The sequence below is a fragment of the Drosophila tropicalis genome, unplaced genomic scaffold, assembly GCF_018151085.1.
Source record: "Drosophila tropicalis isolate 14030-0801.00 unplaced genomic scaffold, ASM1815108v1 contig_845, whole genome shotgun sequence".
Taxonomy (NCBI): Eukaryota; Metazoa; Arthropoda; class Insecta; order Diptera; family Drosophilidae; genus Drosophila; species Drosophila tropicalis.
Genome location: NW_027173338.1, coordinates 2083537 through 2111107, shown reverse-complemented (window position 1 = coordinate 2111107; position 27571 = coordinate 2083537). Strand labels below are relative to the sequence as shown.

The 27571-nt window shown below is 35.9% G+C and overlaps 2 protein-coding genes across 3 annotated transcripts in view; one reads left to right on the top strand and one right to left on the bottom strand.

Annotated features, from left to right (window-relative positions):
* Positions 1–24298, bottom strand: part of eys (eyes shut) — a 53318-nt gene extending 29020 nt beyond the window's left edge. The window contains exons 1-3 of the mRNA XM_068295870.1: positions 23702–24298; positions 7454–8433; positions 3981–4129 (exon numbers count right to left, since the gene is read on the bottom strand). Of these exons, the coding sequence (XP_068151971.1) occupies positions 3981–4129; positions 7454–7866 (562 nt within the window). The 5' untranslated portion in view covers positions 7867–8433; positions 23702–24298. The remainder of the gene's footprint in view (positions 1–3980; positions 4130–7453; positions 8434–23701) is intronic.
* Positions 1–27571, top strand: part of LOC137581575 (MKRN2 opposite strand protein) — a 55771-nt gene that overhangs the window by 27597 nt on the left and 603 nt on the right. For both annotated transcript variants that reach the window (XM_068295875.1, XM_068295874.1), the window contains exons 2-5: positions 713–855; positions 25718–26176; positions 26832–27018; positions 27107–27559. In XM_068295875.1, coding sequence (XP_068151976.1) covers positions 25899–26176; positions 26832–27018; positions 27107–27511 — 870 coding nt within the window. In that variant the 5' untranslated portion in view covers positions 713–855; positions 25718–25898 and the 3' untranslated portion in view covers positions 27512–27559. The remainder of the gene's footprint in view (positions 1–712; positions 856–25717; positions 26177–26831; positions 27019–27106; positions 27560–27571) is intronic.

The window sequence follows — 27571 nt, the reverse complement described above, 5'->3', positions numbered from 1 at the left end:
CCCGATTCTGAGTGCAATATTTTTCCCACTTCTGCCATCTGCCACCCTCCGATCCAGCCCACCTTCTTCACCTCCTTGTGGAGAAATGGAAAAGTAACAAGCAAATAAGAAGCATAAAATGTGTGCAGATAAAATTCAAATTTCAATTTGTGCATTGAAGGGGGACTTTGGGGCTGGGGCAAGCAGACATGTTTATTGTGACTCGAAGCCAAAACAAATGTTCGTACCTTGTTGCACAAATGTTTACAGTTCGCTGGCAGGCAGCTGCAACAGTGGCATCAACTGTAGAAAAGAACACGCACAAGAGAACCATGTTGGTACAAAGTTTACAATATACAAAATGACAAAAAAAAAAAAAAACAAGTAAAATGACAAACGAAGAAAAATGTCACCAGTCCAAGTTTTGAGTACAATAAAAAACAGGAAGTTCTCAACATGAGTATGTAGTATGAACAAATGTTATTTGTTAAAGGACATATACTTCGAGTACGGTAATATATAATTCAGCAAGTTGATTTGAAATTTGATTAAGAAAGCGGAGTTAGTTCAGTTTTATGGCAACCAAACTTTTTTGTCTAATTTTCTTATAAACACTTTTTTCTTGAACTTATTTTTATCGTACAATTATATTCATGTATTACTTTGATATATAGGTAAATACAATCTTTTTCTAATATTTGTCCTCAATTTTTTTTATCTTTTCTTCTTTCAGTTCCTTTTGCAATTAGCCTGATTAAAACATCGAGATAAAATAAAAATACTCAAAGAGACAAAAACGCAATCAAAGCACTTGTAAACAAAGTGAAAGAAAGAACATTTTATTAGTTTTTGGCAAAAATTATCCTAAAAAATTTGGTAAGTAGCATAAAAAATTGAAGATGCACAAAAACGTAGTCTACTTTTTTGGGCTACTGAACTTTGTTCTGTTGGTCTCTCTTTCTGTATGTATGTATGTATGTGTGGGTGTATGCCACCACTTCAAAAGCCATAACCAAAATGCAGATGTTAAAAAGGAGGCGAAGGTTTCATAAAATTAATTAGAATCTTGCCATCTCTTTTGGTCTTCTGCTACTCGCCTGCTTTGTACACTTTTTAATGTGAATAATTTTCTTTTTAGGGTTGCCAAACCAAGGTGAAAGCTTTGCTGAACTCAATGAGCGGTTAAATAGTTTGCCCAGAGGCGTCTCGCTCTTTCTTCCTCAGCATCCGTTACTTTGGCTTTGTGTTAGACCCTTTTTTTTTTTGGTCGCTTCTGCTTTTTATTTTATTTTTTTGCTCTTCTTTCTATTCATACTATCATTGCATTTCATTTAAATTTTTGTGCATTTTCTTTTTTAGTATATAGTTTATTGCTTCATTTCCGACGTTTCGCGCTTTTGGTGGGGGAAAAAAATATCTATTTATTTTATACATATATATATTTCTTTGCCTTCCATATTTCTCTCTGGCAAGCAGCATATTTTTTTCCTGGTGTATTTGTTATGCAGTCCTTCTTATTTACATTTCATTTATTGCTATTTTTTCTGCTTTATTTTGCTTTTATTTCCACTGCATTTGTCTGAGAGCAATTCGAAAAAGCCGTTTCAAATCGCTTGGTGGTGCATAATTTTATTTGTCTATCTGTTGATTTTATATTCCAAGCTTATGCTTAGCGGTTTATGGTATGTTTATCCTAAATTAATTTAGTTTTTGTTCATGTGTATGCATTTAAAAATTAAAATGTGATACTCTTCTTTGGGTGACAAATAAAAACTGTGTAAAAATCGGAGGCCCATAGAAAAATCTTTTGGCCTGAGGATAATTTTCAATACATATTTTTAAATTCAGTCATTTATATTTGAATCCTTTTGAATGAAAGCTCTATATGTGGGGTAAAGTGTCATGAACGCCTTTTGTGTCCTTTTCACAGACGAATATTTAATATAAACCGTTAATTTATATTCTCGACTTGGGACAAGATAGATCGAAGTCGCTTGCTACCATAATGGGATTAAAACTTGACCTTCTTGTACTCTTTAATGTTTTGGAAAATATACGAAAGTGCCAAAAATTAGCAACTGTTGGAGTTTGTTAACAACGGAAACCCATATGACACATGTTTTAAACTTGTTTTCTACAACTATGCAACTAAAAGAACACGCCTTTAAGCCAATGACTTAACTGGTATCAACCCTTACACATCCTTTTTCTCTATCTCTCTCTCTCTCTCTCTCTCTTTTTCTTTACTACTTTTCTCGTCTCTGTTTCGAACTCATCAGCAAAGTTCTCGAACAAATTTGCTACAATTTGTATTTTGGTTTTTAGTTGGCGTCTGATACAAATACAGTTCACACCTACATCATGGCTATAAATTTCACTAAATTTTATAAAGTCAACTTTGGGACTCACTCTAAGTGCTTCTCGCACGTAGACCCTGAGTAAATGTATGTGTGTGTGTGTGTCAGTGTGTATGTGCAGACGGAAAGTACACGAATCCAAAAAGGATGAACATTAGATACATTCATGGTAAGACTTCCATAGACTCATATGTATATATAGAGAGTCAGAGTGAAAGCGTGAGAGAGGGGGGACTAAAATAGAAGGCAGAGAGCTAAGAGTCCCACACGTAGCAAGTGGCAAGTTAAGCACCCAACATTGACTACCACAATAGACAACATTAAAGTTGGGTTTGCCGGCCCCAGCTTGGCTTTGCCAACCATTTTCATTCTCATTCCCCACTTGACGTCTTGGAAATCCTGCTTCTCAAATCATTTTGCCGACATTTTCCGTTTCCTTGCATTGTTGTGAATACTCTTTAGAATTTATGCTTATCGTTATGAATATTACTATTTATAGATGCTTTTGTGTTAGCTTCGTTTATAATATAAACTTTATATTGTAAGTACACAATTTATAAATGTCATCAAAAATATTCCAAAATTTCTCTCTCTCTCTCTCTCTCTTCTGATCTATGTATGTAGGTCAAAAATAAATTTAACCAATTCCAAAGTTTTTGAACCTGTATAGACAGAAAGCTCTATCAGTGTATAGACAAACTAAGTTATAAGAATAAAGAATTCTGTTTTAGATTTTTTAAATAATTAAATTATAACTTCAAGCGTAATCGATTGATATTGCTTAACTTTTAAAGTATAATTGGTATTTATTCATTAGGACTTTGTTTTTAATAATTTTTTTTTAATTTTTAAGTATTTTCCAATAATTTCATTTAGTAACTTTTTATAGAGCATAATGGGCTTCTTAACAATTTATCCCAAATTTCGTTAACCTCCATTTTCTTTTTGTACAGTGTCCTTAGCTAGCTCTTCAACAAAAAAAGGAAAAAAGAAAGCAGAATAGACACATGTGAGCGAATGCCGGGAGGAAATGAGTGAAAAAGAAGCATAGTAGGTGCACATATATTATTTTTTGACTCGTCTTTGTCTTTGTCTTTTTTTTTTTTTTTGCTTTGGCTTTGCCGCGTAAATTTTACAAATACGTGTGAGTGTTAACGAAGTGGAGTGGTGGAAGGAGAAGGTAACAGGAACCTTTCTGTTTGTTTACACTGCCACTGGCTGCACTGCTTGTATATGTTACTCCTCCAATTCCACACTCCATGGATACCAAGCAGATTCTGGATGTGGGTACATTTTTTTGCTTTTGCTTAATAAAAATACATTTTGCACGTGAAACGAGAGATAGACAGAGAGTGAGAGAGAGAGACAGAGAGAAAGAGAGAGATAAAAGGCACCATAAAGAAGATATGGAGAGCACGCTCAAAAAAAAAAAAAAAAAACAGGAACTTCACTTCCATACCCTTTCTCCAAGCCTTGTGAATTGTTCAGCGAACTGTGCACTGTTTTAGTTCCGTGTATTTTAGTTAGTTCTCGTATGCTAGGTTGGTGGCCAAAAATAAACCGCATTGTAGTAACCCAACCACACAGATACATAGATAAACTTTATATCTGTATGTATGTATGTATGTATATGCACACACTTACCGGAAAATCCTTCCGGACACGTACAATTGTAGTAGGCCACACCATCCACACATGTCCCGCCATTTTGACAGGGACCCGACCAGCATTCGTCCCAATTCGTTTGGCACTGGATCCCTGTATAGCCATCAATGCAGTAACATGAGTACGAGCTGTAGTTTTAGTTGTTGTTATTGTGACACGTGGGCGTAGGCGGCAGGCGATAGTCGGCAGTCAGGTAGGTGGAACGTTGTGTCAATGATGCATCAAACGTTGGCCAGAAAAAACCCAAACATCCCCACACACACACACACGGAGAGGCGCACATGAAAAAAAAAGAAAACAGTAAAAACAAATTACAACAACAAGATACAAAATGTTTTAGATACAAAAATAGTTTCAGCAAATAGCACAATATATGGGGAATACAAGTGCATATATAACGGTACATTGCTCGAATAAAGGCTGTTGTTTTTTTTTGTCTCCTTCGAAAGTAATTGAAGCAATGCAATGTCTAGAGATGGTAACATGTCTGAATCCTAAAAAAATTGCTTCTTCACTTTTAAAAAATTTCTGAAAAATCAAACAATTTATTATCCGACTAGCAATATTTACTTTATAATAAATATTTTGTTGTATGGACTTAAAGGGCTTAAGCAACAAGTTTAGTTCAATCTATCATTTAAAAACAAAAACTAATCAAATTAGACCGAAAAACATTGCAAAAAAAGGATCGATAAAGTTTTTCTTTCAATTAGTAAGAAACTCAAGTAATTTCTATCTACAATTTTGAATTTAAATCTTAAAGATTTAGTGATATAATTATTTCTTTCAAATACACCACAACAAAACAAAACCTGACATTTAAGTTGAGATGGAGCACGGCGAAGTAAAGTTTTAATAACGTTTTGTAAGATATCAGTCTAAGCTACTAACCGATTCGAACTGGATTCGAAACATGTAGTTACATCAACACGATTCCATCTCTGAGCAATGTAGGTTGATGGGACACATCTATCCCATATCCAGTACTCATCCGAGTACTATAAACTTTCGTCCAAAGTAACATTACACTTGAGTGGTGGAAATAAATATTTGGTAGCCATTTGGGATTGCTTTTCTATCTTTTTTTTTTTTTCTTTCAAACACATAAGTACAAATTCTCTCTTACCTACATTTTTTTTGCTCCTCTTTTTGTGTAGGCGAATTGAAATTGAAACGGAAATGCAGGAAAAGTGTCTAGGGAAATGTCGCTACGTTAAGGCCCGACAGGCTGAAAGGAAGTATACCAGTCAGTCAGCCAGCCAGGTGGGGCACTAAGGCGACTGCTTAATTAAAGAAGTTGTTGAATTACATTAGAATGCAGCATGGCAAACTGAATGGAAGCTGCTGCCATTGCATGGGTTAAATATGGAGATAAGCATACTTAGACATATGCCAAAGGAAGCCCTAGAGATCCAGGCATACATACAATCATGGTTGTAAAGGAAGAGATGGGGAGATTGGCAGGTGTAGGTGCCTTGCCTGTTACCTTTGGTTTGACTTGACTTGCACCCTAGAGATTTGTTTGATTTGTTGCCACAATTGTAGGAAATTACTTTGTAATATATCTCACATGGTTATTTGATTGCTTTCGTTTTTATTGCAAAAATAAGCAAATCGCCGTTTGATTCGCATTTGGTTAAACATATCTTGGATAGCTTCTTAGTTGTGGTTAAAAGTCATAAAACTATTTGATGGCCATAAACCGCGATAAACCAATAAAATTTCAATGATACCGCATAACATTTAAAATCACCAAAATTCCTCCTACACGAAAACTTTGAATATGGTCGAAAAACTATTCAGTTAATCCGTTTAAATCTCATGGAATCGTGTTAAATTTAATTGCAGCGATAAATTTCCCAAGCCCAAGCATAAACTTTCTATCCATAAGGTCTGTCTGGTGGCCCCCATCGACATCGACATCGGCATCTTTCGTTTTATACTGCCCCTCTATCTTCCGTTGGCTCTTGCCTTAGTCCAATGTCAAGAAATGCGAGTAAGAGGAAACATTTCAAGTTACGACTGCTTTTCGCATTTGACTTGCAGCTTGCTTCAGCAATGGATGTAATCCTTTAAAAAAATATACCAAAGAGAAACGGCGGTGCCAAGTGCCTTCAGTTAGCGGTTACACACACACACACAGCAGTGGGCACGTATTGCAAAGTACTCATAGGAAAAAAATAAAATGCCAGTTACTTAGTTGTATAAATGGCTCAAAGTCTGAAGAATGGTATTCTAAGGAGGTTAAGCTAAAGAAATGCCAGATACTCGTACATCTTCTTCAACTATATTTTTCCAACTGGGTTATTTACGCAATTTGGCGTTAAGCTATGTAAATGTTGTGAAAATGTATAAACTGTACTTAAGTAGGGACATGCAACAAGCATAATCTATATTGCAGTGAACATTTCCTTTTCTCAATCCTCCATATCTTGGCCTTTTTATTATATTTTAGCAGTCAATTTACTGCATAAGATCCTGATGGGAAGCAAGCGGGGGTGTGTGTGTGTACATTGGATGCCATCCAAGTTAATAATTTTTCCATTTTTATGCAATTGAAACCCACTCAGCATCTTCCCATCCGATTCCAAAACTTAACCCCATTTAAACTGGCGCATGCATTAAATTATGGCACATGGTAAGGGCAAAAAGAGCGGTTTTAGACATCTGGTGGTAAATTCATTTTCTTGCAAAGTGGCGTCGTCAACATGTTCACCCTCCTTTCTCTTAATCGGAAGCGAAACTGCTGGTTCCTCGCTCCTGCTGTTGGCGCTTGAGAGGAGCAGCAAGTTTATTGCCACTCGAAATGTGTTGGACGGGTTTATTGGTCGCTCGGCTGGCGATAATAAGCACAGAATGTGCAAGGGTATTGCCAACTGTTTCCATGGGAGTATGTCCTTTTAGGTGTGGCGTACACCTGACTTTGGCACAGAGAATGAGAGCTGACAACGTGATTGAATAGATTCGTCTTACTTTCGATTTAAGTTAACTTGACTCAAAGCTAAATGCAAATAATTTTAGGCTTGTTTCATTACACCAGGACTCCGAAAATATTCATTAAAGAAAATGCTTTTATACTCCGCTAAAACCTCTAAATTCTTGGGAATTTTCCAATGGTGTTTTGTCGAAAATAAACTATTATTTCTAAAGGAGGAACAAGCTTATTGAAATGAATGGATAAACTTAATCGTTCTTCTTTCTTCACACTTCACTGTTTATAATCAAGTAAATGATTCGAAGCGAACTTGGCTAACACTATTTCATAGTACCAGATTGACAGAAATTGTTCGTGACTTTACATTAATTTTCAATTACATGCTCGCATTAAAAAAGAATCCAAAATCAGATTTTTCATTGCCTAGAACTTGCAGGTGATAAATTCTGCCTCGATTGGAAGCACTTACGATATTTGTCGATTATATTTGCTCAGCACTGTGTGGGCAGCCTCTTACCTGTTAAGTCCATCGATGCATACGCCGAATACACAAGGATTGCTGAGGCAAGCAAAACCGGCTTTGCTACTGCCCACAAGGATGCTCAGGCATATTGTTAAAAGGAGCAGACGTGTGCTGGCTCCCCCACCAGTAATGCCGCCGCCTCGACCCTTGGCTAATATCCTTAAAATCCCAGCTACGTTTGTTGGTGTTCTCGTTGGTTTCTCTCCTAGTGCTGTCGTCGTTGGCATCTTTTGCAGGTGGTTTCGTTGCATATCCTTAAGAGGTTCGTTCTTCATCTTGGTGAAACTTAGGCCTGTGGTTGTGGCTCCATTTGCTGTCAATGGTGTAAATTGGCTTGTTGATGCTACTTTATCCCCATCGTTCTCTCTATCATTTTGCCTCACTTGGCTTTGCAACAATGTGTCCATTGTGGCTGTTAATATTTAATCAATAAAATTTTCTTAAATTTAAACAAACGCCTTGCGCAGGGACTCAGCTTAATATTGTGAATTGTCCTTTAATAATCACTTTTGATTGATGGTTTCTTTGCTGCCACTGACGCTGCTGCTGTTGCTTTTTCTTCTGTTTTACTCCACTTAAATGTCCTTGTTGCTTTTCTATCCGCTTAAGTGCTTTATTAGTTTTCATTGTTTGCTCGGCAATTGTTTACTTCCCTTTCAGTTCGCATCGCATTGCATGGCATCTCCTCATTCTTGTTATCCTTGTTGCTGTTTTTGTTGTTGTTGCCCTGCTCTGTGTGGGTTGTTGTTGTTGCCTGAGCAGACTCTGTATGCAATCTTCGTCGCCTTCGCATCGCATTTCACTGGACACAAGTACAGGGCATGCTTATTTATTATTTGCTTCTTATGAACTATTTTTTTGTTTGCTTTCTTTGTTTCTACTTTTATCCAATTTGCCTTTATTGCTGCTGTTGTTTCTGCTATTCAAGCTCAATTTGCCTGTTCACATTTTTTTCAAGGATTTCAATTAACAATCTGAAAAGAATAAAAACAAAAAACAAAAATTAGAGTTAAACGTAAGTGAATAATTCTTGAAAAAATTGCGGACTGTTCATGAATGGGTAAAAAGAAGAGCTGTAAACCTGAATTATATAAAATAAATTATTATAATCAACTAATTCACTTTTACAATTTCAAGTGAACAATTTTTGATTGGCATTTACTTTTTTATAAGGAGACTATTCTATTTCGTTTTGTTGTTTCATCATTATCATTATTTAGCCATTCATCTTCTAGGTACACCATTCCATGTCACTTTCTCAACTTTGGAAAATCCTTCTCTCAGTCCGTTGTTGCCTTGTCACTTCAGTCTCATCAGCAGTTAACGAACCAGCACAAAACCTGCTTATAATTACCCTCCAGATTACACATTGCCTAACAAGGCCCATTCATTAATGTCATCTCGAGAAGCTAGAGACCTGGGAACAACTTTCATCTGCCTTCGCCCATCTGCCATCTCCGTCTCAAAAATCTGCAACATTATGTCGACACACACACACACACAGACATACACACACCAGTGTCGGCAAATGGTCGACGTTAATGACAAATCCACCTCTTGGCCGCTTTTCATCTAGTCCCCTTTAACGTTCTCCCTGAGTTCCACAAAGTTGCAGTACCGGAAATGCCATAAAAACCCAAAAAAGCAACAGCAATAGAAACAGAAAGAGAAACAACTACAGAAGGCAACAAGAAGAGAAGAAATTTGGTGAAGGACGTGCTCTGGCGTTGATGTTCGGTTGACGTGGCTTTTCAGCATGAAAACGTAACGCTTTTTATGGCATACTTTTCGCTAGTTAAAATTTTCGGCGATTCTCTGTTTCAGGTGCAAGCAATTTGATGACGTTTGTCGCTCTTGACACTTGAAGAAATCACTTAAAATAAATCTCAGATATCTCTTCACTGACGGTTTGGAAACGAAATGAAAATATTTTTTAATATATGGTGATTCTGACCATCTCAAATGTTATTCACTGCTAAATCAAGTTGAGAATTCTGTGGTTGTTGTTATATGGATAGGATTGAGCTGAACTTGATTCTTTTAGGATAATGACATTTTGGTATTAACTCTTAAATAAAACATCTTGGACACTTGATTTAACGATTTAACTATTTTTAACTCTTTTCGGACTATACTAGCACATATATTAAAGTGAGATAGTAAAACAAAACCAACACCTACGGATTAAGATTTCTGTCAGTGTGTGAGTTTTACTTTTGCCATCTTTCGTGTTCATCTTAGTTTCATCAAGCACTCAACAACATCGAATGAGCAACAAAAGCAAATATTCGACAATGTCACTAAAACTTGAATTTTCCCCAAAATAGTCTTTCTCTTCTCCTCGTGTTCCCTTTTGCAGTTTGCCTTTTCTGTCTATATCTTTCTGGCAATTCTGTTCGAGCCGCTCGTGCGCATTTCATGCTGCTTGTTTACAGGCTAAATTCATTCCCTGGCCCTAACAGTCAGCCATAGCCATCATCAACAATGTGATGATGATGCCTGCCAAATAGTACCTCAAAGTACACTCCGCCAATTCTTCTCTCCCCCAGCCTTTGCCAGACAACGATGCAGTTTTTGTCAACCTCAATTGTTGGGTTTGGGATTGAAGTTGGCATTGGCGTTGGAACGGAGAAGTTTGTTTACAATGCAGTTGCTGATAGGTAGGTAGCTCAGGTTGGGACAACAAAAGCATCATCATCGTCATCATCAGCAGAAGCATCAAGATCTATTTCATTCACATGAGCCTGACTGGGTGTTTTTGGGTGGTAATTTCATCTCATCTTTGTAATTTTGAGAAACGATTCTCATTTCCATAACACAGTATTTCGTGATTGAATCCTTTGATCAAATTTTCTGACTACAGAGTAAACCCAACATTGTTACCGATAAACCTATATCTTTATGAGACTGAAACAATGTCATAGCATTTACTAGAAACAATATGTACAACATTACTTATATGCACATATGTGTAGGAAAAGACAAACGCAATTTCATTATGCTTTTGCTTGACCATTGGCCAAGTTAAGTCGGATTTATGTTGATGTTAGTGCGCTCTACGAAATCCTAGTATTTCACTCCAGTTTGTCCTTACTCGGTTACTCTACTCTTTGTCCCCAATCACTTTTTGTGTTACCATGGTGCTTTGCCTTAATTGACGTGCACTGTTCGTCCAGTGGTTTCAATTTTGAACTTGTCACTCCATCCTTTTTGTAACCCATTCCCTAGTCCATTCTCGCCCCTGCCTGACATCTGCCCTTTCTCGATGCTCCATCACACTTTTGCGGCTACCATAAAAAATATTTATTCTCTACTCGCAGTTGCAAACAAAAACGCAAAAAATATATGTGCAAGAAGAGCACAAAAAGTTGTCATCTTTTTTTCTCTTTGTTGTTGCGTTTGCTTTCCTCAGCTTACGTCGCATGTGACTGGGATTTCGTTCATCACTCTTCTCACTTTAGTTCTGTGTGCTCACTGTAGTCCGACGAACGTTTTAATGGCCCAAACTAAGCATCCCGAGCTAGCTAACTGGAACCAACAAGTTTTTGGGTTTATTTTGACACATGTGTGATGTGCCCGAAATGAAATGAAATGCCACATGGTGGAATTATGGATTAGCTGTGGAGATTTTCCAGCAGAAGCAGGAAAAAAAGCACAACACACGCACACACTCAAACAAATCTGTGTGGCTAAAGCTAAAGCAACTTAAAAACGCAAACACCGAAAAGAAAGAGCAAACTATGTATGTTTCATTATGCTGCTTTAAAACAAAAGCGGATTTTTTCCCATTTTAAGTAACAGTTAGTAAAAAATTCTCTTAATCAATTGTTGTTTGTCCTTCCATCTTGAAGTGTAGATTTTGGTTTGTTCTTTTTCTGATCGGTGAGTATATAAAAGACATTGTTTAGGTGATTTATTTTACATAGATGAGCATTATGAAACATATTTATAAATTTATTACTACACTTTGTAAAACTTTGATGCACATTTTAAGCAAACTAGAACAACATTGTATAGAGTCCCCTCTAGTAGCAACATTTCAAATTCGTGAAAGAGTCAAATGGATTAAGGGAAGGGAGAAAATGACAGAGTTACGCCCATATACTCTCGAAAAGGTTATCTTTGCTCTTTGTGTTTGCTTAACGCCGGTTATATTGAAAACTGTGTAGCTAGGATATATGGTCTGGCCATATCCGGTAACTGCATCTCTGTGCCGGCTGGAGAAGATTAAGTGCCAGCACGCGCTATACAAACTACACATATCCACCAACATACATACATACTCATATAAAGCGATACAAGAAGATTGCGCATACGCCACGTGGTAGTTGCCTTAACTTGACTTTCAGCACAATCCTGTTCTTTTCTCGTCCTTTTGCTACTTTTTTTTGCCGCCTGCCTGGTTGTTTAGCCTTTAGCTGACCCTAACGTTTGCCTTTGCCCATTCTTTTTCTTTTGGCGTTTTACTCTAAATGTGTTTTAAAAGTGTTTCAAGAATTGTCGTTGATTTTCTTTTGCTTATATATATATTTATTTTTTTTTTTGGCTTGGTGCTCCTCTTTCTAACCTCTTCGTCTTGCTTTTCTGCACTTCGTTCTCGCTCTGGCTTTCTTCTTCTTTATCGTTTGTTGGGCAAGTAAACACATTTATATGTCGTATGCCTGTCCGAATATTTATTAAAGCAATCTGTGCTGCTTGCAGATTTATTTAACAATATTTGTCTTGCAATTTATACTTATCGTTGGGACCAAATGTATTTTTGGCATTTCTGTTACATATTTTTCTTTCATTTTTATGTTTTATTATGGTTATGGTTAGTTCAATTCCCAGATGGTAACCAATTTTTGTGTTGGGCAAGATTATAAATAGCAAGTGAAATGAGAATGAATTCGAAATTAATATTGTTTCAAGATTAAATGTGGTACGTTGTGGAATAAAAAGGTAAAAGTTGAGAAATTGCATTAAATTATTGAAGCCACTTTGTCCTGTTAGTTTCCATGATGGGCAGAGAGAACCAGGGATGGAAGGCAATGTATTTAACTTTATATTTTGACAGAATTAATAAAAAATCTTGATATACAATGCTGATAATCAATTGAAAGTAAATCTTATTGACTTCTCAATGCAAAGAAGTGGTATGTTTTTGCATCCCTGCGTAAGACTAAGCATGAGTTATGAAAATCCATTCCATTTGGCAAAAACGAGAAATGTTTCCAAATACGTCAAAGTCAGAAATTGATTTAAGTCAATTAATTTGAACGAGCCATAATAACATCGAAAGCCCAGCTCCCCACTCCCCATACATTCCTTGACGTCTACCTCGCTCTATCTAACTGCACGCTGCTTCTCAGCATTTCCCTTTAACCCACAAGAGAGAGAAAGCATCACGTTTCAGTTATTGGTCAGCTGGCGAGTACACATATTTTGTATAGCCTACTTTTTGGGGTCGGTATGTAATCGTATTAAATAAGCGGAAATGCTTTGTCTGACACGTGTTTCAGTTGGGGAGGGTGAGGGCCAGAGAAGTGGAATAGGTAGAGATACTTAGAGGTAATTGTATTTGTGTACTGCAAACACGGCACAACCAAGATAGAGCAAGACAACGAAAAAGAGAGGGAGAGAGAGAGAAAGAGAGACAGACAGGCACACAGAGAGTAGGAGAGTTTTGTAATGTGTTTACTCATATGTCTTGTCAAAGACAAGTTAATTATTTTTACATGTGTGCACCTATGAGAATGTGTGTGAATGCGTGTCTTTATTTGTGTGCTTATTCTGTTTATTTTTGGCCATCGATTTTCACGCGGTCACAACACATACACACACACACACACGCACACTCGCCCGCGCGCATATTGTCTGCTTCATTATGTATTGCCTACTCTAAGGCAAAAGCCTTCTGCTTCAAGTTTGTATGCCCTGGCCATACACACACAAACCCACACACACACACACACACACACACACACACAGTGTTATCAAATATTTGCACACTGTTTGTCAGAATTAATTAACAAACAGTTTAAATTGCTTGGGTCCCTCCAATTTGCATTCTCTGCTGTTCTCAGCATATTTAAATATTTTCTATTTCCTCTCAGTTGCATAAATTGTGTACAAAAATGCAAAGCAAACATGCATAAATAGTCCAAATAAAATTGCAAACAAATTGCATGAACAAAAAATATGAAAAAAGAGTTGGAAATTTTTACTATATAGAGACAAACCAACATAAATACATAAATGTTGTGACATAGTTTATTTTAATTGCTTTTAATTTGTTATTGACACTTTTTGACAAGTTTGCCCCAAGAAGAGGAAATTGAATGGGGCTAACTAAAAGTAGGAAATTGATTTTTTCGGAAATTGAGGACTCAATTGATAAGAGATTTTTAATTAATCAACTTCAACATGAAGTGATGAAGAAAATTTAAAAAGACAAATAAACTATTAAGAATATGAACACTATTTCTTGATTGCACAAAATGTCTACGAATGCAAGTAACTAAAGCTGAATATATATAGAATTTTCATGCATAAATCATGCGAGAGTAACTTTTACTAACAATATTAATTTTTAACTATCACATAATTTGCGTTTGTCATTTTTATTTCCATTGTTGCATGCAAATTGAGTTAATTTTCGTATCATTTACAGCAACCCACAACAATTACAGTCACCCACATAAATATGGCACTCGGGCGTTTACTTAAGTTTGCACAATTTTAATTACAATTGTAAGCAACAAAACAAAACACAGACAAAAAGACCACGCCCACAAACCAAGCAACAAACAAAAACCAACAAACAAAAAAAAAAAAAACCTAAAATGAACTCTCCGAGTACCAAGATTGTATACTCTTTTATCCTCATTAGATCAATAAGTCATACGGAGTCAATTACAAACTATTAAGACATTAGTTATAGAGATCAATCAGTTTTTCAGTATTAGTATCTAAATTTAGAACGACGCAAGAGTGGTTTCAAAGTATAGTCAACTCACTCTTTAATGAATTTTTTAAATTATGTGACCTTTTTATCTAAAGCATAGTTATATGGCTAAAACGCATGATCATGTCTTTGATTCAAAGTCGGTTTTATTCTAAATTTCTAGCAAAAATTAATATTTCCATTTTGCAAGGGTATAATAACAAAAACAGGAGGCACCACTGCAATAATAAACTGAGAAGAGAGATAGTTGTGAAGACAGAGAAAGACATGGATATAGGGTGCGAGAGAAAGAGAGAGAAAGTAAAAGGAAGATGCACAGCAAATACTTTGTGAGCCAAAGGGAGGTAAGCAGACTGCCAGAGTGTAAGGGGAACAAAAAAATCCACATAGCGGAAGCGAAAAATTTTCATTCAAAGCGATAAAAACTTTTATTACCACTACGAGTAAAGCAGCAGCTAACGAAAGAAGCAGAAGACGTAGGCAACAGCCAGAGACTATATAGAAGGGAAAACGGGGGCGTAGAGCAACTACCAGAGAATAAGGCCTTGCTGTCTAGAGGGAAAATGTGCAAAATGTTTTGGACGCCTTGGTGTATGCAACATTTTTACATCGGTCGGAGTTGGAGGCCCAGTAGAAGTTTATGCTACTTCGGCCCCGCCCCGCCCCTTTTCACTAACACCCCAACCACCCTTGCCTTCCCCTGCAGTTACGCTTGTATAATCGATGTTGTATCCATGCCGATGATGCCTATCCCAACAGTACCCCAAAACCCCACCCCGTTTTCTTCGTCCTAGTTCTTGATGTTGTTTATGTTATACTTTATTTGTGGGTGTGGGTGTGTGTGTGTGGGCCTTTCGGTTTTTTATTGCATTTGCGGCGTGATTTGGTTTTTTTGGGGAGAACTGCCAGAAAAGTAGATTCCAGATTTGGTACTAAGGGCATTAAATGAGAGTAGAGCAGAGTCGTAGTTAGCATACATATTTTTCTTTGGCTTATGAATATGGTTTCTATTGATTTTCGTATACCCTCTACAGTCTTGTAAACTATGTGTGTATAGTTTTTGTTATATCTGTGCCTAGGTATGGCATAAAAATCAAGATTTAAACACGATGATTAGAATGAATACACTTAGTATCTGAAAGAGACAATTTCTGTTTTCACATTTAAAGAAAAGTATCCAAATTTTTGAAATCTGGCAAAAAATGATAAGAAGAAATCCAGTACTTTTCACACCCAAGGGTATCATCCAGTCGACGATCATACCGTGTTATCGAAAAAACCTACAAAAATGTTGCAAATTGTTGTGATAAAAAGCTTCATAGAGTATGTGAAAAATTGTAAGAATCTTGGAATTTTTAATTACAAATATTATTAATTTTAATTTAAATTTTTGTAAACTTCTTTTGTAGTTGGGCCAAATTTTGTCGATGAACTAAAATTGATATACAAATTGTTGTCAGTTGATTTAATAATTTTGATCAAAATTTTACAGCATCACGTCGAACCAATTAAATTAGTCCGACTCTGGAAAAGCAGCTATCGTTTCATTCTTCCTTGTTTGCTTTTTTTTTTTTTTTTGTTTTCCAGTTGAGAAAAAGTCAAAGCATTTAACTTTGTTGCAACAGCGAAAAGGGCACATAAAAATGAAATTTGCTCAAAGGAATGCGATGCGAGGCAAGTTAATTAAGTGAAGGCGAGGATAGGGAAAAGGGATAGCCAACTGGCGACATAAAACCACGAACAGTATTGGGGTTGTTGTTGTTGTTGTTGTTGGTGGCCCTATTGGTGGGGGAATGTCGCTCGGTGCTGGCGGTTGCTGTCAGCAGTTGACCAAATGAAGAGCTGACCAAGCAAAATGAACGCCCTTTGTGTGGTAGCTTGATGACGGCAATGATGATGATGATGATGATAGGCAGTGGGTATAAGGGGAAAAGAGAGAGAGAAAGAACACAGTTTGATAGGTGAGAAAGAGGCGATAGGCAACTTTAGTCCGCCATGTCCTGGAACAACAATGTGGTTTAAGTGCAACTGTAGCGCCAACAAATATGAAGAGCGAGAGAGCGAAAGAGAATGACGAAGAAGGAAGTGTGTGTCAACTGATTGTGATTGACTTGGCAGTAACATTTTCTATGCTAATTGAAACAACATCCTTTGATCAAAATGCATCAAAAGCTCACTTCATTTTCAACAATTTACACAACATTCATATAAGTAAACATTGTATAATGCTGGAATGTGCCATGGCGAAAGTTTTCTGTAGTTAAAGTCCTATATTGTTTATTTGTTTCCAATTATAGCCTTTAGTTATGTAGAATTTACAAGTCCAGGTTATGGATAGACACATTTAAGTTTAACTAGTTTCTGAAGAACTATTTAAGTATAATAAAGTTTTTTTCCTTTTTCCATAGCCCCTAAACTAGTCGATTAATTAAAAACTTAAGGATATGGAAAGCAATAATTTACCAAATACTAAGAATGTGTTTTTACTTGTCCTAATAAAATAATTGTTACCAAACAAATTATTGCCAAGAGTAATGATAGATTAAGCATTAATTAAAGTAATTATCTTAATGAGTGAACTAATAAACTAAACTGTTTTCTCAAGTTTCTAATAAAGACTTAAAGCATCCTATATCTCTTACATACATATCGTAAGTATATATATATATATATATCTCTTTTCTCTCTTACGTTTTTACACAGAAAATCGTGCAGTTAAGCTTTTTGACCAGATTCTGTAATCGCCTTAGCAAATCTTTTGCCACTTTGCTGCAGCAGATTTCCTTGACGCTTCGTTTGACTTCATGCCAATGTGGCATGGCCAGTGTTTATGTTGCTCTCTACCCCGATGGCACCTGCCCTAAACTAATGCCATGAACAAGGGTAGCCCCTCATCAACAGCTGTGGCAGGGCTTCACACACACACACACACATACACACACACTCGCATATACACAGAGCGTCAATGTCCCTCGTGTAAACTTTTTTCATTTCGTTGAGTTCTTAATTAAATTATGAATTATGCACAGTTAGTTAAATAGACGAACGTTCATTCCTTTGTCTCTCTCTCCAAAGTTTCTTTGTTTCTTTTTTTTTTAATTTTTCTCATTTTTCCACATTCTTTTTTGTTTTTGTTGTTATTTAGGTTTTGCTGTTTTTTCTACGTTTTTCTTCTGCTTTTTTTGCAGAGCTTACATTGGAGACGGATTTAGCCAGCATAAATGTGTGCTCGAGATTTTTTTTTTATGTTTGTTTTGCCTCGTGAATGGTATTACTAACCCAAATACTTATTATTGGCAACATGTGTGTGCCAGTGAGTGTGTGTAAGTGTGTTTGTGTGAGTGAGGGGCATAAATAAGTCGCTTATTTATTGCACGTACCAAAGCGAAACACGACCTTAAATGGGCACAAAGTGAAAGTGTTTTGCTTCTTTCCCTACATTCTTCTTTCTTTGGATTTTTTTCTTCTCTTCACTTTCGTCTTTGAGACACTTATTCTCAAGATTTGGTTGTTTGGTTTTCTTTTTCTTGGTTACTTTCCTGTTGGTTATATTTGCACATAAAAAGTATGTAATAAAATTGCATAAAGCTGTCATTATTTATGACCACAATGTGGACTCAGAGCTCAACATAAAAGTGATTGTAGATTGTGCCATTTAGGTATACATGAGTTTAGTTCAATTCAATTCATGGCAGGTAAAACCCTTAAATGGTTTTTGACAAACTTTGAAAAGAATTAACTAAATATATAAAACTTTAAAAGGCAACAAATTATTATTTAAGTCAAAAGAGTTGTGCGGATTATCTGTTGAAGTCTTTAGGCTTACAATCATGTACAGTAATTGTTATAATGTTTAAGAACTTTGTTTGCTTACACTTTTCTTAATCAAACTTATTTAAGGGCTGTCTTTTGAAAACTTTACCTAAACTTTAAGTTCCTCCTTTACGGCTGGCCAGACCAAAAACTATCGAATTGGTCATTTTGGCAGAAGGTGTCATGTTAGCTCTATCATCTTACGAGGATGTGCATCCTTTGCAGCAACTTTAAAAGTGCTGTCAAAACTTTGAGACCATGTTAATAATGTGAAGTGCATGCATATGCTGGATCCAAGCTTCTATCACTTGATGGCGCATATCACCAAAGTATACTCCTTCGTATGCTGCCAAGACAGTTATGGAAGTGACTTTCTCCTCTGGTGTATGCGTTATAGCTTGATATTATGTATCTGTCTTTGATGTCTTTAACTCAATTAAGAGTTAGCCATCATCACTACAACTGACTGGCATGTGATTAGTGAATTGGTTTGGGTTTTACGATGTTGCTTATTTCAGTCACCTTATATAGTACGTATATTAATGGTTCTAATACATATTAACTATAAATTCAGTAATATACTGCCATAGAAACTAGAATACTTTATCAAGTTTATCGGTCGATTTAACTAGTTGAATTAAAACGTAATTGACCCACTCCAAGAAAGAAAAAGTTGCAAGAATCATAGGAAAAGGTATAAGGAATCTTGTTAAAAATGTATTCATCTAACTGCCTTTTCTATAAGCTAAATAGACTTGGGCTTAACTGCTAATAATGGATACATAATACATGTAGTATACAATTTTCCAAGCTCGTTTAGACCCAATTATGATATATGTATAATAATTTGACTTTACAAATTGTGCATGTTGGCATACTTGAGTTTATTTTAATATAAACAAATTAAAATCAAGTGTATAAATTTTTAATAATGAAAAAAATTGAATGACATTGAGATGACGTCTCGGCAGGTAAGAAAAGAAAAATTTTATTGTCCTTTTCAGGACAAGCGGCAAAAGACAGGATATAAATTACGATGAACGAGAAAGAGAAGTGCCGCTCAGTCAGTGAATTAATAAGAAAACCGGTGACAACCCTGAAGGGGCTCCAAAATAAAAAAAAAAAAAAGTGAAATGAGTCGAGTTGACAACTTGGCGGATAGCGGCTGCTGGGCCCGATGCCAGAGAACCAGAGCCAGCAGCACCACCATCAACCACCTTCGAGAAGAAGAAGGCAACAGGCAACTGAGCCTGCCGCCTGTGGGGGTCTCCAGTGCGTGAATTAATTCAAGAGATGACGACACACGCAAATGGTGGCCCGCCAGGTGTATGTGTGTGTGTGAGGAGGGAGTACAACATCCTTTTGCTCCTTATTTCACCGCTTCTCTGCCACCACTCAAGAGCTTCATAAAGCCAAGTGTTTGTGCTTTGAAGTTTCCGCTTCCGCAGTGAACAACGAACTTGTTGTTGTTGTTGCTTGTTTGTTTGTTGTTGTTGTTGTTGTTGCTTGTTGTTATTGTGGCACAGTATAAAACATACTTATTTTGAAGTTGGTGGCACATTTGCACACCAGCCACAAACACAACAACATAAAGCTCTGTGTTTGCTTTGCATGTCCTGGCAAAGGATGCCAATGTCACATCTGTGGTAGGAATCTGGCAAAATTTCAATTTGCACCAAGTCTATAAGTTAATAATTGGGTTAAAAGTTTAGAAGAATGTTATATATTTCATTTAATGTTTAAAGGCATTAACCTTTACCCGAATAATGGATGGTAAAATCATCAGAACGGAATTTTGGTACTTTCTAAGAAACTGTTAGTATTTAATATGGTTAACAGACGCAGGTGAAGACGGATTTTAGTCGTAAGGACTTACTGCTTTAAACGAAACAATATTTTTAATTTTTTATTTGATATCCTTTATTAATATCTAATATATAGTAAAACATTCTCTTTCTAAGTTTTTTGTTTGATTTCTTAGCGAATTATTGCTACCATAAAAACTTCAATTCGTCAGATATAAAAAAAACTCACGAATTTTATTTATCTTCTTTCTCGGTAACCATCTCCAAATAAACAGCATAACATTTCTTTTTTCTTCAAGTTTTCCAAATAGAATCTTAAAGTAAATTTCTTTTCAGCACTTGGTCTTTGTTTTTGTCATTTTTTCATAAGGTTTTGTTATTTTTGTTTATCATATAAAACATGTCAAAGGATTGTCCTTTTGCACGACTCTTGCATATTTCATATACCCCCTTTCCTCATGTTTGATAAACCATTTTAGTTAGTTCTTGCTTTCTTTCTTTCCTTAGTTTGTTGCTTTGTTTTCGTCGTGTATGTAAGTTAATATTTTATTTGCAAATTTGGAGCAATATTTCGTTCTTGCTATTCTTGTTGTTTGCTGTTTATTTTGACATTCATTCGTGTCTCTGCTCATTAAATGCAACAAAAAGTGTGGAAAAAAATGCGTTAACTTAACTTGATTTCAGTTTTATGTTTCTCTCTTTCTATCTCTCAGCCTCTTTTAGCCATTTTCGTGTTTGCAATGGCCAAACAATTCTTTTTGAAGCCTCCTTGAACAAAATAAAAAAAAAGAAGAAAAAAAAGATAAAGAAAGGAATGTAGAGAAAAGGATGCAAGTTGTAATTTCATTTCTCCCATTTTATTTTCTCCCGCTGGCCTTGTGTCTCTTATGTGTGTGTGTGTGTGTTTTGAGTGTTTGCATGCGCGGATGTAAGAATGTGTGCGAGTGTGTGTATGTGTGTGTGTGTGGGCGTATTTAATTCAAGTCGCAAACAACATTGAGATAAAGTTTGTTTGAATTTCTCAAGCTTCTTGCTGAAAATTTGTTGTTTGTTATTGCCTTTTTTTTCGCTTTTGCCATCCATCCTGCCATATCATTCAAGGTCCTTGCTTTCTACTTGTCATATCTTTTATTGCATTCACTTGTCTCTGGATTCTCTTCTTTTTTTTTATTTTTTGTATTTCGAAGCAAATTGAACTTTCCACTTTAGACATTTGTCAATCCCCAAATACTTGAATATGTTAATATTTGGGCTAAAAAACAAATGCCACTTAAATTTATCAAGAAACATTTAGTTTGATTTATTTTTATCCCCTATGCCCGGAAGAGTAAAAAGTTTTATTTAAGTCAATGAAATGTGTGTAGTGTGGCAGAGGGTAAAGGATAAAATATATTTCTATCCCAAATTTGAAATTGGAATTTGACTTAAACTGTAAGAAGAACTGCTATTAAATGTTAATACAATTTATTTGGTATGTGAAAGTCAGTCAACAGTTTTATCATACTAATCTTTAAATACTATGTATTTTTTTCTTTGTGTAGTTATTTGTCAATTGGCATTTCATTGGCGATGAATTTCTTATTAATCGATATTTTGCAGGCTGAAATATTTAAATTTATTTTCCATAAAACCACAAATCAAAGTGATTTGGCCTAAAGGTCATTTGGTTTGTTTGAATTGACTCTAAATAAGAAAATATTTTTTTTTATTTCCTTATTAAGATGAATTGCAGTTTAATAAATTGACCGAATTTAGGATTTTAAAACTTTTCAAATAAAAATTGAATTATTTTTTGTTGAAATATTCAAAGCACTCTGAGCTAAAGTTAACAATATTGAAATAAAGTGCATTTATGCAGGAAAATAACTTTTATTTATTAAATTCTTGTAATCAAGTTATACTAAAAACTATTATTTAGTTTTTTTTTTCGAACTCTCCTGATGTTTTAATAATTTTTAAGTTAAAAAGATAATACTCGTATAATATTTTGAAGATATCATATTTCCTTTTAACAAAAGGTAATGTTGATGTAGGAAGCACTATAGAATTTTTTTAAATAAAAACAACTTCATTTATCACATACACATAATTGGTTTAACTTACTTACAGTTACTTAAGCAAGAAACATAAGACAAAAAGGATACGAGATAATTGACACCGCATATCAATGATATAAAAAAAAGAGTTTTTTACTAAAGGAGCACATTATCTGCATAAGTTGGGAATGAAAATGAACAGCATGTTCAGAACATAATTAACTTTCAGTAGGCTGAAGGCTACTGCCGGCCGATCAATAAAGATGTGGAAATTTTTAAGATATTTATATTTTTACTTTTATTTGCACATCATTAAGTACATAATTCAATGCTATGTTACCAAATCAGCATATTCTGTTCGCTTGTGTTTCTTGGCTTTACCATCAAACGAATTCAATTTTTGTCTCTATTTTTCTCTCTCCTCTCTTCCTTTTAAAAACCAAGTACATATATTGCTTAGATACTCTCTTGTTGTTTTAAGTATTCGCAGATCATTTCAGAATGTGGGAAGATTGGTCCTAGTTCTCTAATCACCATCTTTCGCTACTAACACTAATGTAACGCTAAAACTTGTTGGGAATTACAACTAGTTAAATTGTTAGATATGAAGCAGTTATTAAGTTAAGTATAGGATATAGTTGTAAACTATCAACCTAATATTTTTTACAAGCACTGGCAACTAAGGCCTTCGGCTAAGACAAAAACTACATCCATACACTAGCCTGGAATTCGAGCCCGGATCCTCGTTGTTCAGTTGCCCAAATGACTGGGTCACTTAGACAACTCATCTACCGAGGACTGCAAATGAAGTTATTAGTGTTGTTTTGCTTAGTTTTTAAAAAATTATAGTCACATTTACACAAAACATTTATCAAACAAATATTAATGCTTCTAGCTAAATTAAATTTAATATTTTGTAGGTATCTAATTACAGATTGAAAAATTAAGTTACTAAATTTCGGCTCGATGAAATTTTCATATTGTTCCTAATTGGGTTCAAAACTTTTCCTATTCTATTTTAATTTGCATAAATTTTCGAAAATATAAATCTAAAATGCTCATAAATAAATTGGATTGTCTCTCAATTTAATCTATTAGCTATTAGTTTGCAAAAGTATTTGACCTTTCTCACTCTTGCATTCTCTCTCTCCTTCCCTGTCTAGCAAATGATGTTGTTATTTGTCTTGCTTCTTCGTCTCTATTTTTTTGACCCATTTTTGGGGCCAAAATTCCTCTCCACTTAATCTGTCATCTTCTTTTCGGGTGGAAGGAGGCGGGTGGCGGGGAAAATGAAATTAGTTTCGGGTGGAAGTTTGCCAAGTAAACATTTTAATTTTTGCACAAATGCCACGCCCACTAATTGGCTGCTTCGAAAAACTTATTTAACAAGCGCACACAGAAATTTTGCGACAAACAAATTTTCTTGAGTCGAAAGTTTTGTGGCTTGTCAACTTCAACTTGAAATGTCACATTTGAAAAGAAGCCACCGGAGAAATAGAAAGTTGGTGAAATTTCTTTTTCTGCTTTTCTCTCAATGTCCTTTTTGTCTTCATGTCTTTTGGTTTTGTTATCTGCTTGCTTGGGCTATCAAAAATAAATTATCACTTTATCAAAAGGACAACGTTAGGTGGCAAACACATACCAAATCAGTTTATGGTCATTATCCTTGTGTTATCCTTAGTGTTTAGTTAAGGGTTTTTTTGGGTTTTTTTTTTTTTTTAGTATTTGCGTTTTATGTTTTTGTGGTCACGTCATCGATTAGCAATGTGTTGCCATAGCTGCCACTTTACAGGAACAGCAGCAGCACCAGCACCACTACCACCACCGCACAAAACAACAAACAAATATCCTTCGGCCGCCTTAGATTCAGGACTAGCGAGGGGAAACCGCACACACACAAACTAGCTAACGTAAAGGACGACAAACCCCCGAAAAGTGCCACGTTCTGCCCGCAAAAGTTGTAAACAAAAAAATTTCAGTTCACTTGACAACCGATTAGCATTATCCTTTTTTGATTAATTGGGTTAGTTAGTGAACGAAATAAATCCTTTAATATTTTAGAATTGTTTTTGATATTTTTAATATTTTTACACTTTTTTCGAATACTAATATTTATGGTTTCTACTTAGAGCATTTTTCTTCGAGTGTGATTTGCTTTGATTGTGGTTTTTGGTTTGATTTGTTTGTTTGTTGCTTAGTTTCCTTATTAATTTAGCCACTAAGACACGACCGTCTGCTCGCACGGCTCGTCGCCAACTGGTTTCGCCTCGAGGTTCCTTGGTCGCGTTACACATTACGTTTCAAGCGGCCAGACAACTCGAGCTGGGAAATTCTCCGTGCAGTTGCATAGTTTTGGCCTTCTTTTTGGGGAAACTGCACCTTTGCCGCCTTTGTTAGGAATTTCCCACACATTTTGCTCTCACAGTTGTGGTGAGTTTGCGCCCCGTGCAACGCCCAGAGAGGAGGGGTGATTTTCATTTTGCCGGTTTGTTTACGTTTTTCTGTTGTAGCTTTTCCACTTTGTCTTATGGCTAACCGGCTTTTTTTTGAAGAGAGAAATACCATATGACTGGCGGCAAAAAGAATTGAAGGAAATTTTTATGTTTTTTGAACTGTTTAGGCTTTTTTTTAATTTATCTTAAGTTTATCCTTATGAGTTAGCTTTGTAGGGAAACTAAAATATGTTTTACTTTATTATTCTGTCTTTACTTGATTTCATAGTTTTTTGAAGACATAACCAGGTTCAAAGTTCTTTTAAAAACTTATTTTTGAGTTGAATATGCAAATTTGAGTTTAGTTTAGCAACCTGTGAACTGCGGTTTTTAACAAAATGATCTCTCATACTTGTGAATTTCGAATTCAAATTCAATTTATTTCACTTTTAATAATTTAAGGAAGTCAAGTTAAGTACGAGGAGAGTATAATTCAGTTAATGTTGAAATATCATTTATATTTGGAAAGAAATAATAAGAGGAAAAGCTTCTTGGATTATATGCATAAGGATATATTTATTATCCACATTTCTTTACAATTTTAGACGCTAATTTATTATCTACCATTTCAATATTGTCAAGGCAATATAGATCAATCCTTGGCTGAAGTTTAAAAGATATATAAATTCCTTAAGACTTACTCGATCAGTCGAAATCGATTAAGTTTTAAGACAATATCAGAACGAAGAACTATGCTAAATTTTGGAAGCAGTGATTACAAGGATCCTAATTATATTTATATTTAATTGAAAGCAGAATCTTTCTCATTTATTTAGAAATCTTGTTTGTAGTAGTTCGATTTGCAAAAGACTTATTTTCAATAAGTTTTTATCAGGGAAAGAAATGAACAGAAGAACTTCTGCGTATTACAGAAAGATTTGAGAAAACAAAGTAAATAACCTAAAGTAAACCAGCGGAAGTTTTTAAAGAATTTTTCATCAATATTTTTTTGGGATTCTTTAACCTCTTTTCCTTTTTAAGTAGCAGCCAAATCTTCTTTAAGATGTAGCAACGCAATGGTAACCGCAAACGTCATGCTGGTTGTCCCTCATATTGGCCCAATATAAGATCCTGTGTTTGCCCCAAAGGCAACAGACAAACGACATTTGGGCTTTTCGGTTTCGGCTTATTTACAAAAATGTCACTTCTTTCTCCTTCCATTACAGTTCACTTATAAACCACAAAAGGCCCAGCAGCAGCCGCAGCCGCATCAGAGGAAAAACTATACTGGGCTGCAAAAAGGAAACTACAATAGACAAAGTGTATCAATTATAATACGGGTGCCAGGCAGACGGAGCCTCACGTTGGCAACTCTAGCAACTCCGACGGCGACGGCGACAAAGAACGATGGCGACTGCAACCACAATTACCTCAGATCCGGGCATTCTCTGTTTTCATCATTGCACTGTAAAAGTTTTCTGCTTCACTTTGCCGCACACTTGCCCCCATTGCAATGCGCAACTGGATGCGGATGTGGATGCGGATGGCCAGACTACACACACCACAGCAGGAAGAAGAGTGGCCACCACAAGACTATTGCCATTTCGACTGCCTTATCCCTTTGTGCGAGCCACGCAACATCCGTGTGCAATTGTCCTCAGGCCATCAACTGGTGACTTTCTCAAGTGAGTTAGGAAAAGCATTTTAGTTGGCATTGACAAGAATTCTTTCTATGCTGTTCATCCCGTCCCATGGAAATTCTTTCATTAAGAGAGAGAGAAAAAAATGCAAACCTTAAATTGAAGAATCAGTTCACAGAACTTTCTTTAACCACAATTGATACCTTTAATTGAGCTACAGTAGTCAACAACAGGTTAAGAAATTTAAGGGAACGACGTTAATAGGCTTAAATCAGTAAACGAATGAATTCATAAGAGTAACGTGTCCTTTGCGACAATCACATTCATTTTAAATGAACAAACCATTAAGTAAATACTTCTAAGTGCCTTTCTCAAGTATGGATTACCACAATTTGGTTCACCCTGTTAACCATTTTGATAATGACAATAAGTTGAAGATAAAATGGGACTGTCAATATAAAAGTCATAAGTCGCAGAAAAACTCATAGACAATTTATAGACATTTGCAGTCATAACCCAAATACGTCACAGATTACAGATTTTCCCGTTTTGCCATTTTAAAATTACATTGCCATTTAAATTCCATCCACAATTCATATATATTAGGTGTCTGGCTTTATACCTCGTACACAAATTGTTTGCCCAAAAATTTCTGACTCCCTCCCACACTCACTTTGTCTCTTTATCTTTTTTGGTGCAGCGATTACAACAATTCCACCGATTTGCATATCGCAGTGACCACATCCGCCGGCGACATTGTTGAATTTGATCGGTATGGACTGCAGCGGCATCGACGCGATGATAATCCCCACGAATGGTCACAATCCCTGCTAGTTGGTGATGTACCCGAACCCTGGTACGATTACTGGGATGATGTTCTCGAGCAGGTGAGTTGCATAAAAAAAATACACACACACACCCATACACACCCAGAATATGTATTCATGCAAATCTGCAAACCATTTGCATTAATAGATTTGTTCTCAGTCATGGCAATGGTCCATTGCCTGCTATGAGGAATCCACCCACAATTGTTATGCCTTTGTCCTGGCCTTCCTGCAGGCCCTGGGCCATGCACAGCTCAGTGAGGCGGCGCATAGTAAAACCAGTTTCTGTGAGAAATACATTGTGCCCAGGACGACAACGGCTGGCAAATATATTTCACTCTATCGCAAGTTGCGTCAGTCTGGCATGTATGTGCATCGTCAGCAGACCAGGATGAAATCTAGCCCCGACTCGTCTAACTCCGTTGGCTCTGATGATGATGTCTGCGATGGTATTAGAAATTCAACCAAAGTCTCAATAAATGCGTTTACAAACAACAGTATTAAGGGCATGGGATCACGTTCGCGTCACAAGTTGTGCACAATTGAGGAGTGATTCAAAGAGAGAGAGAGAGAGAGAGAAAGAGAGAGAGATCCTGGAAAAGTAAGTGATAAA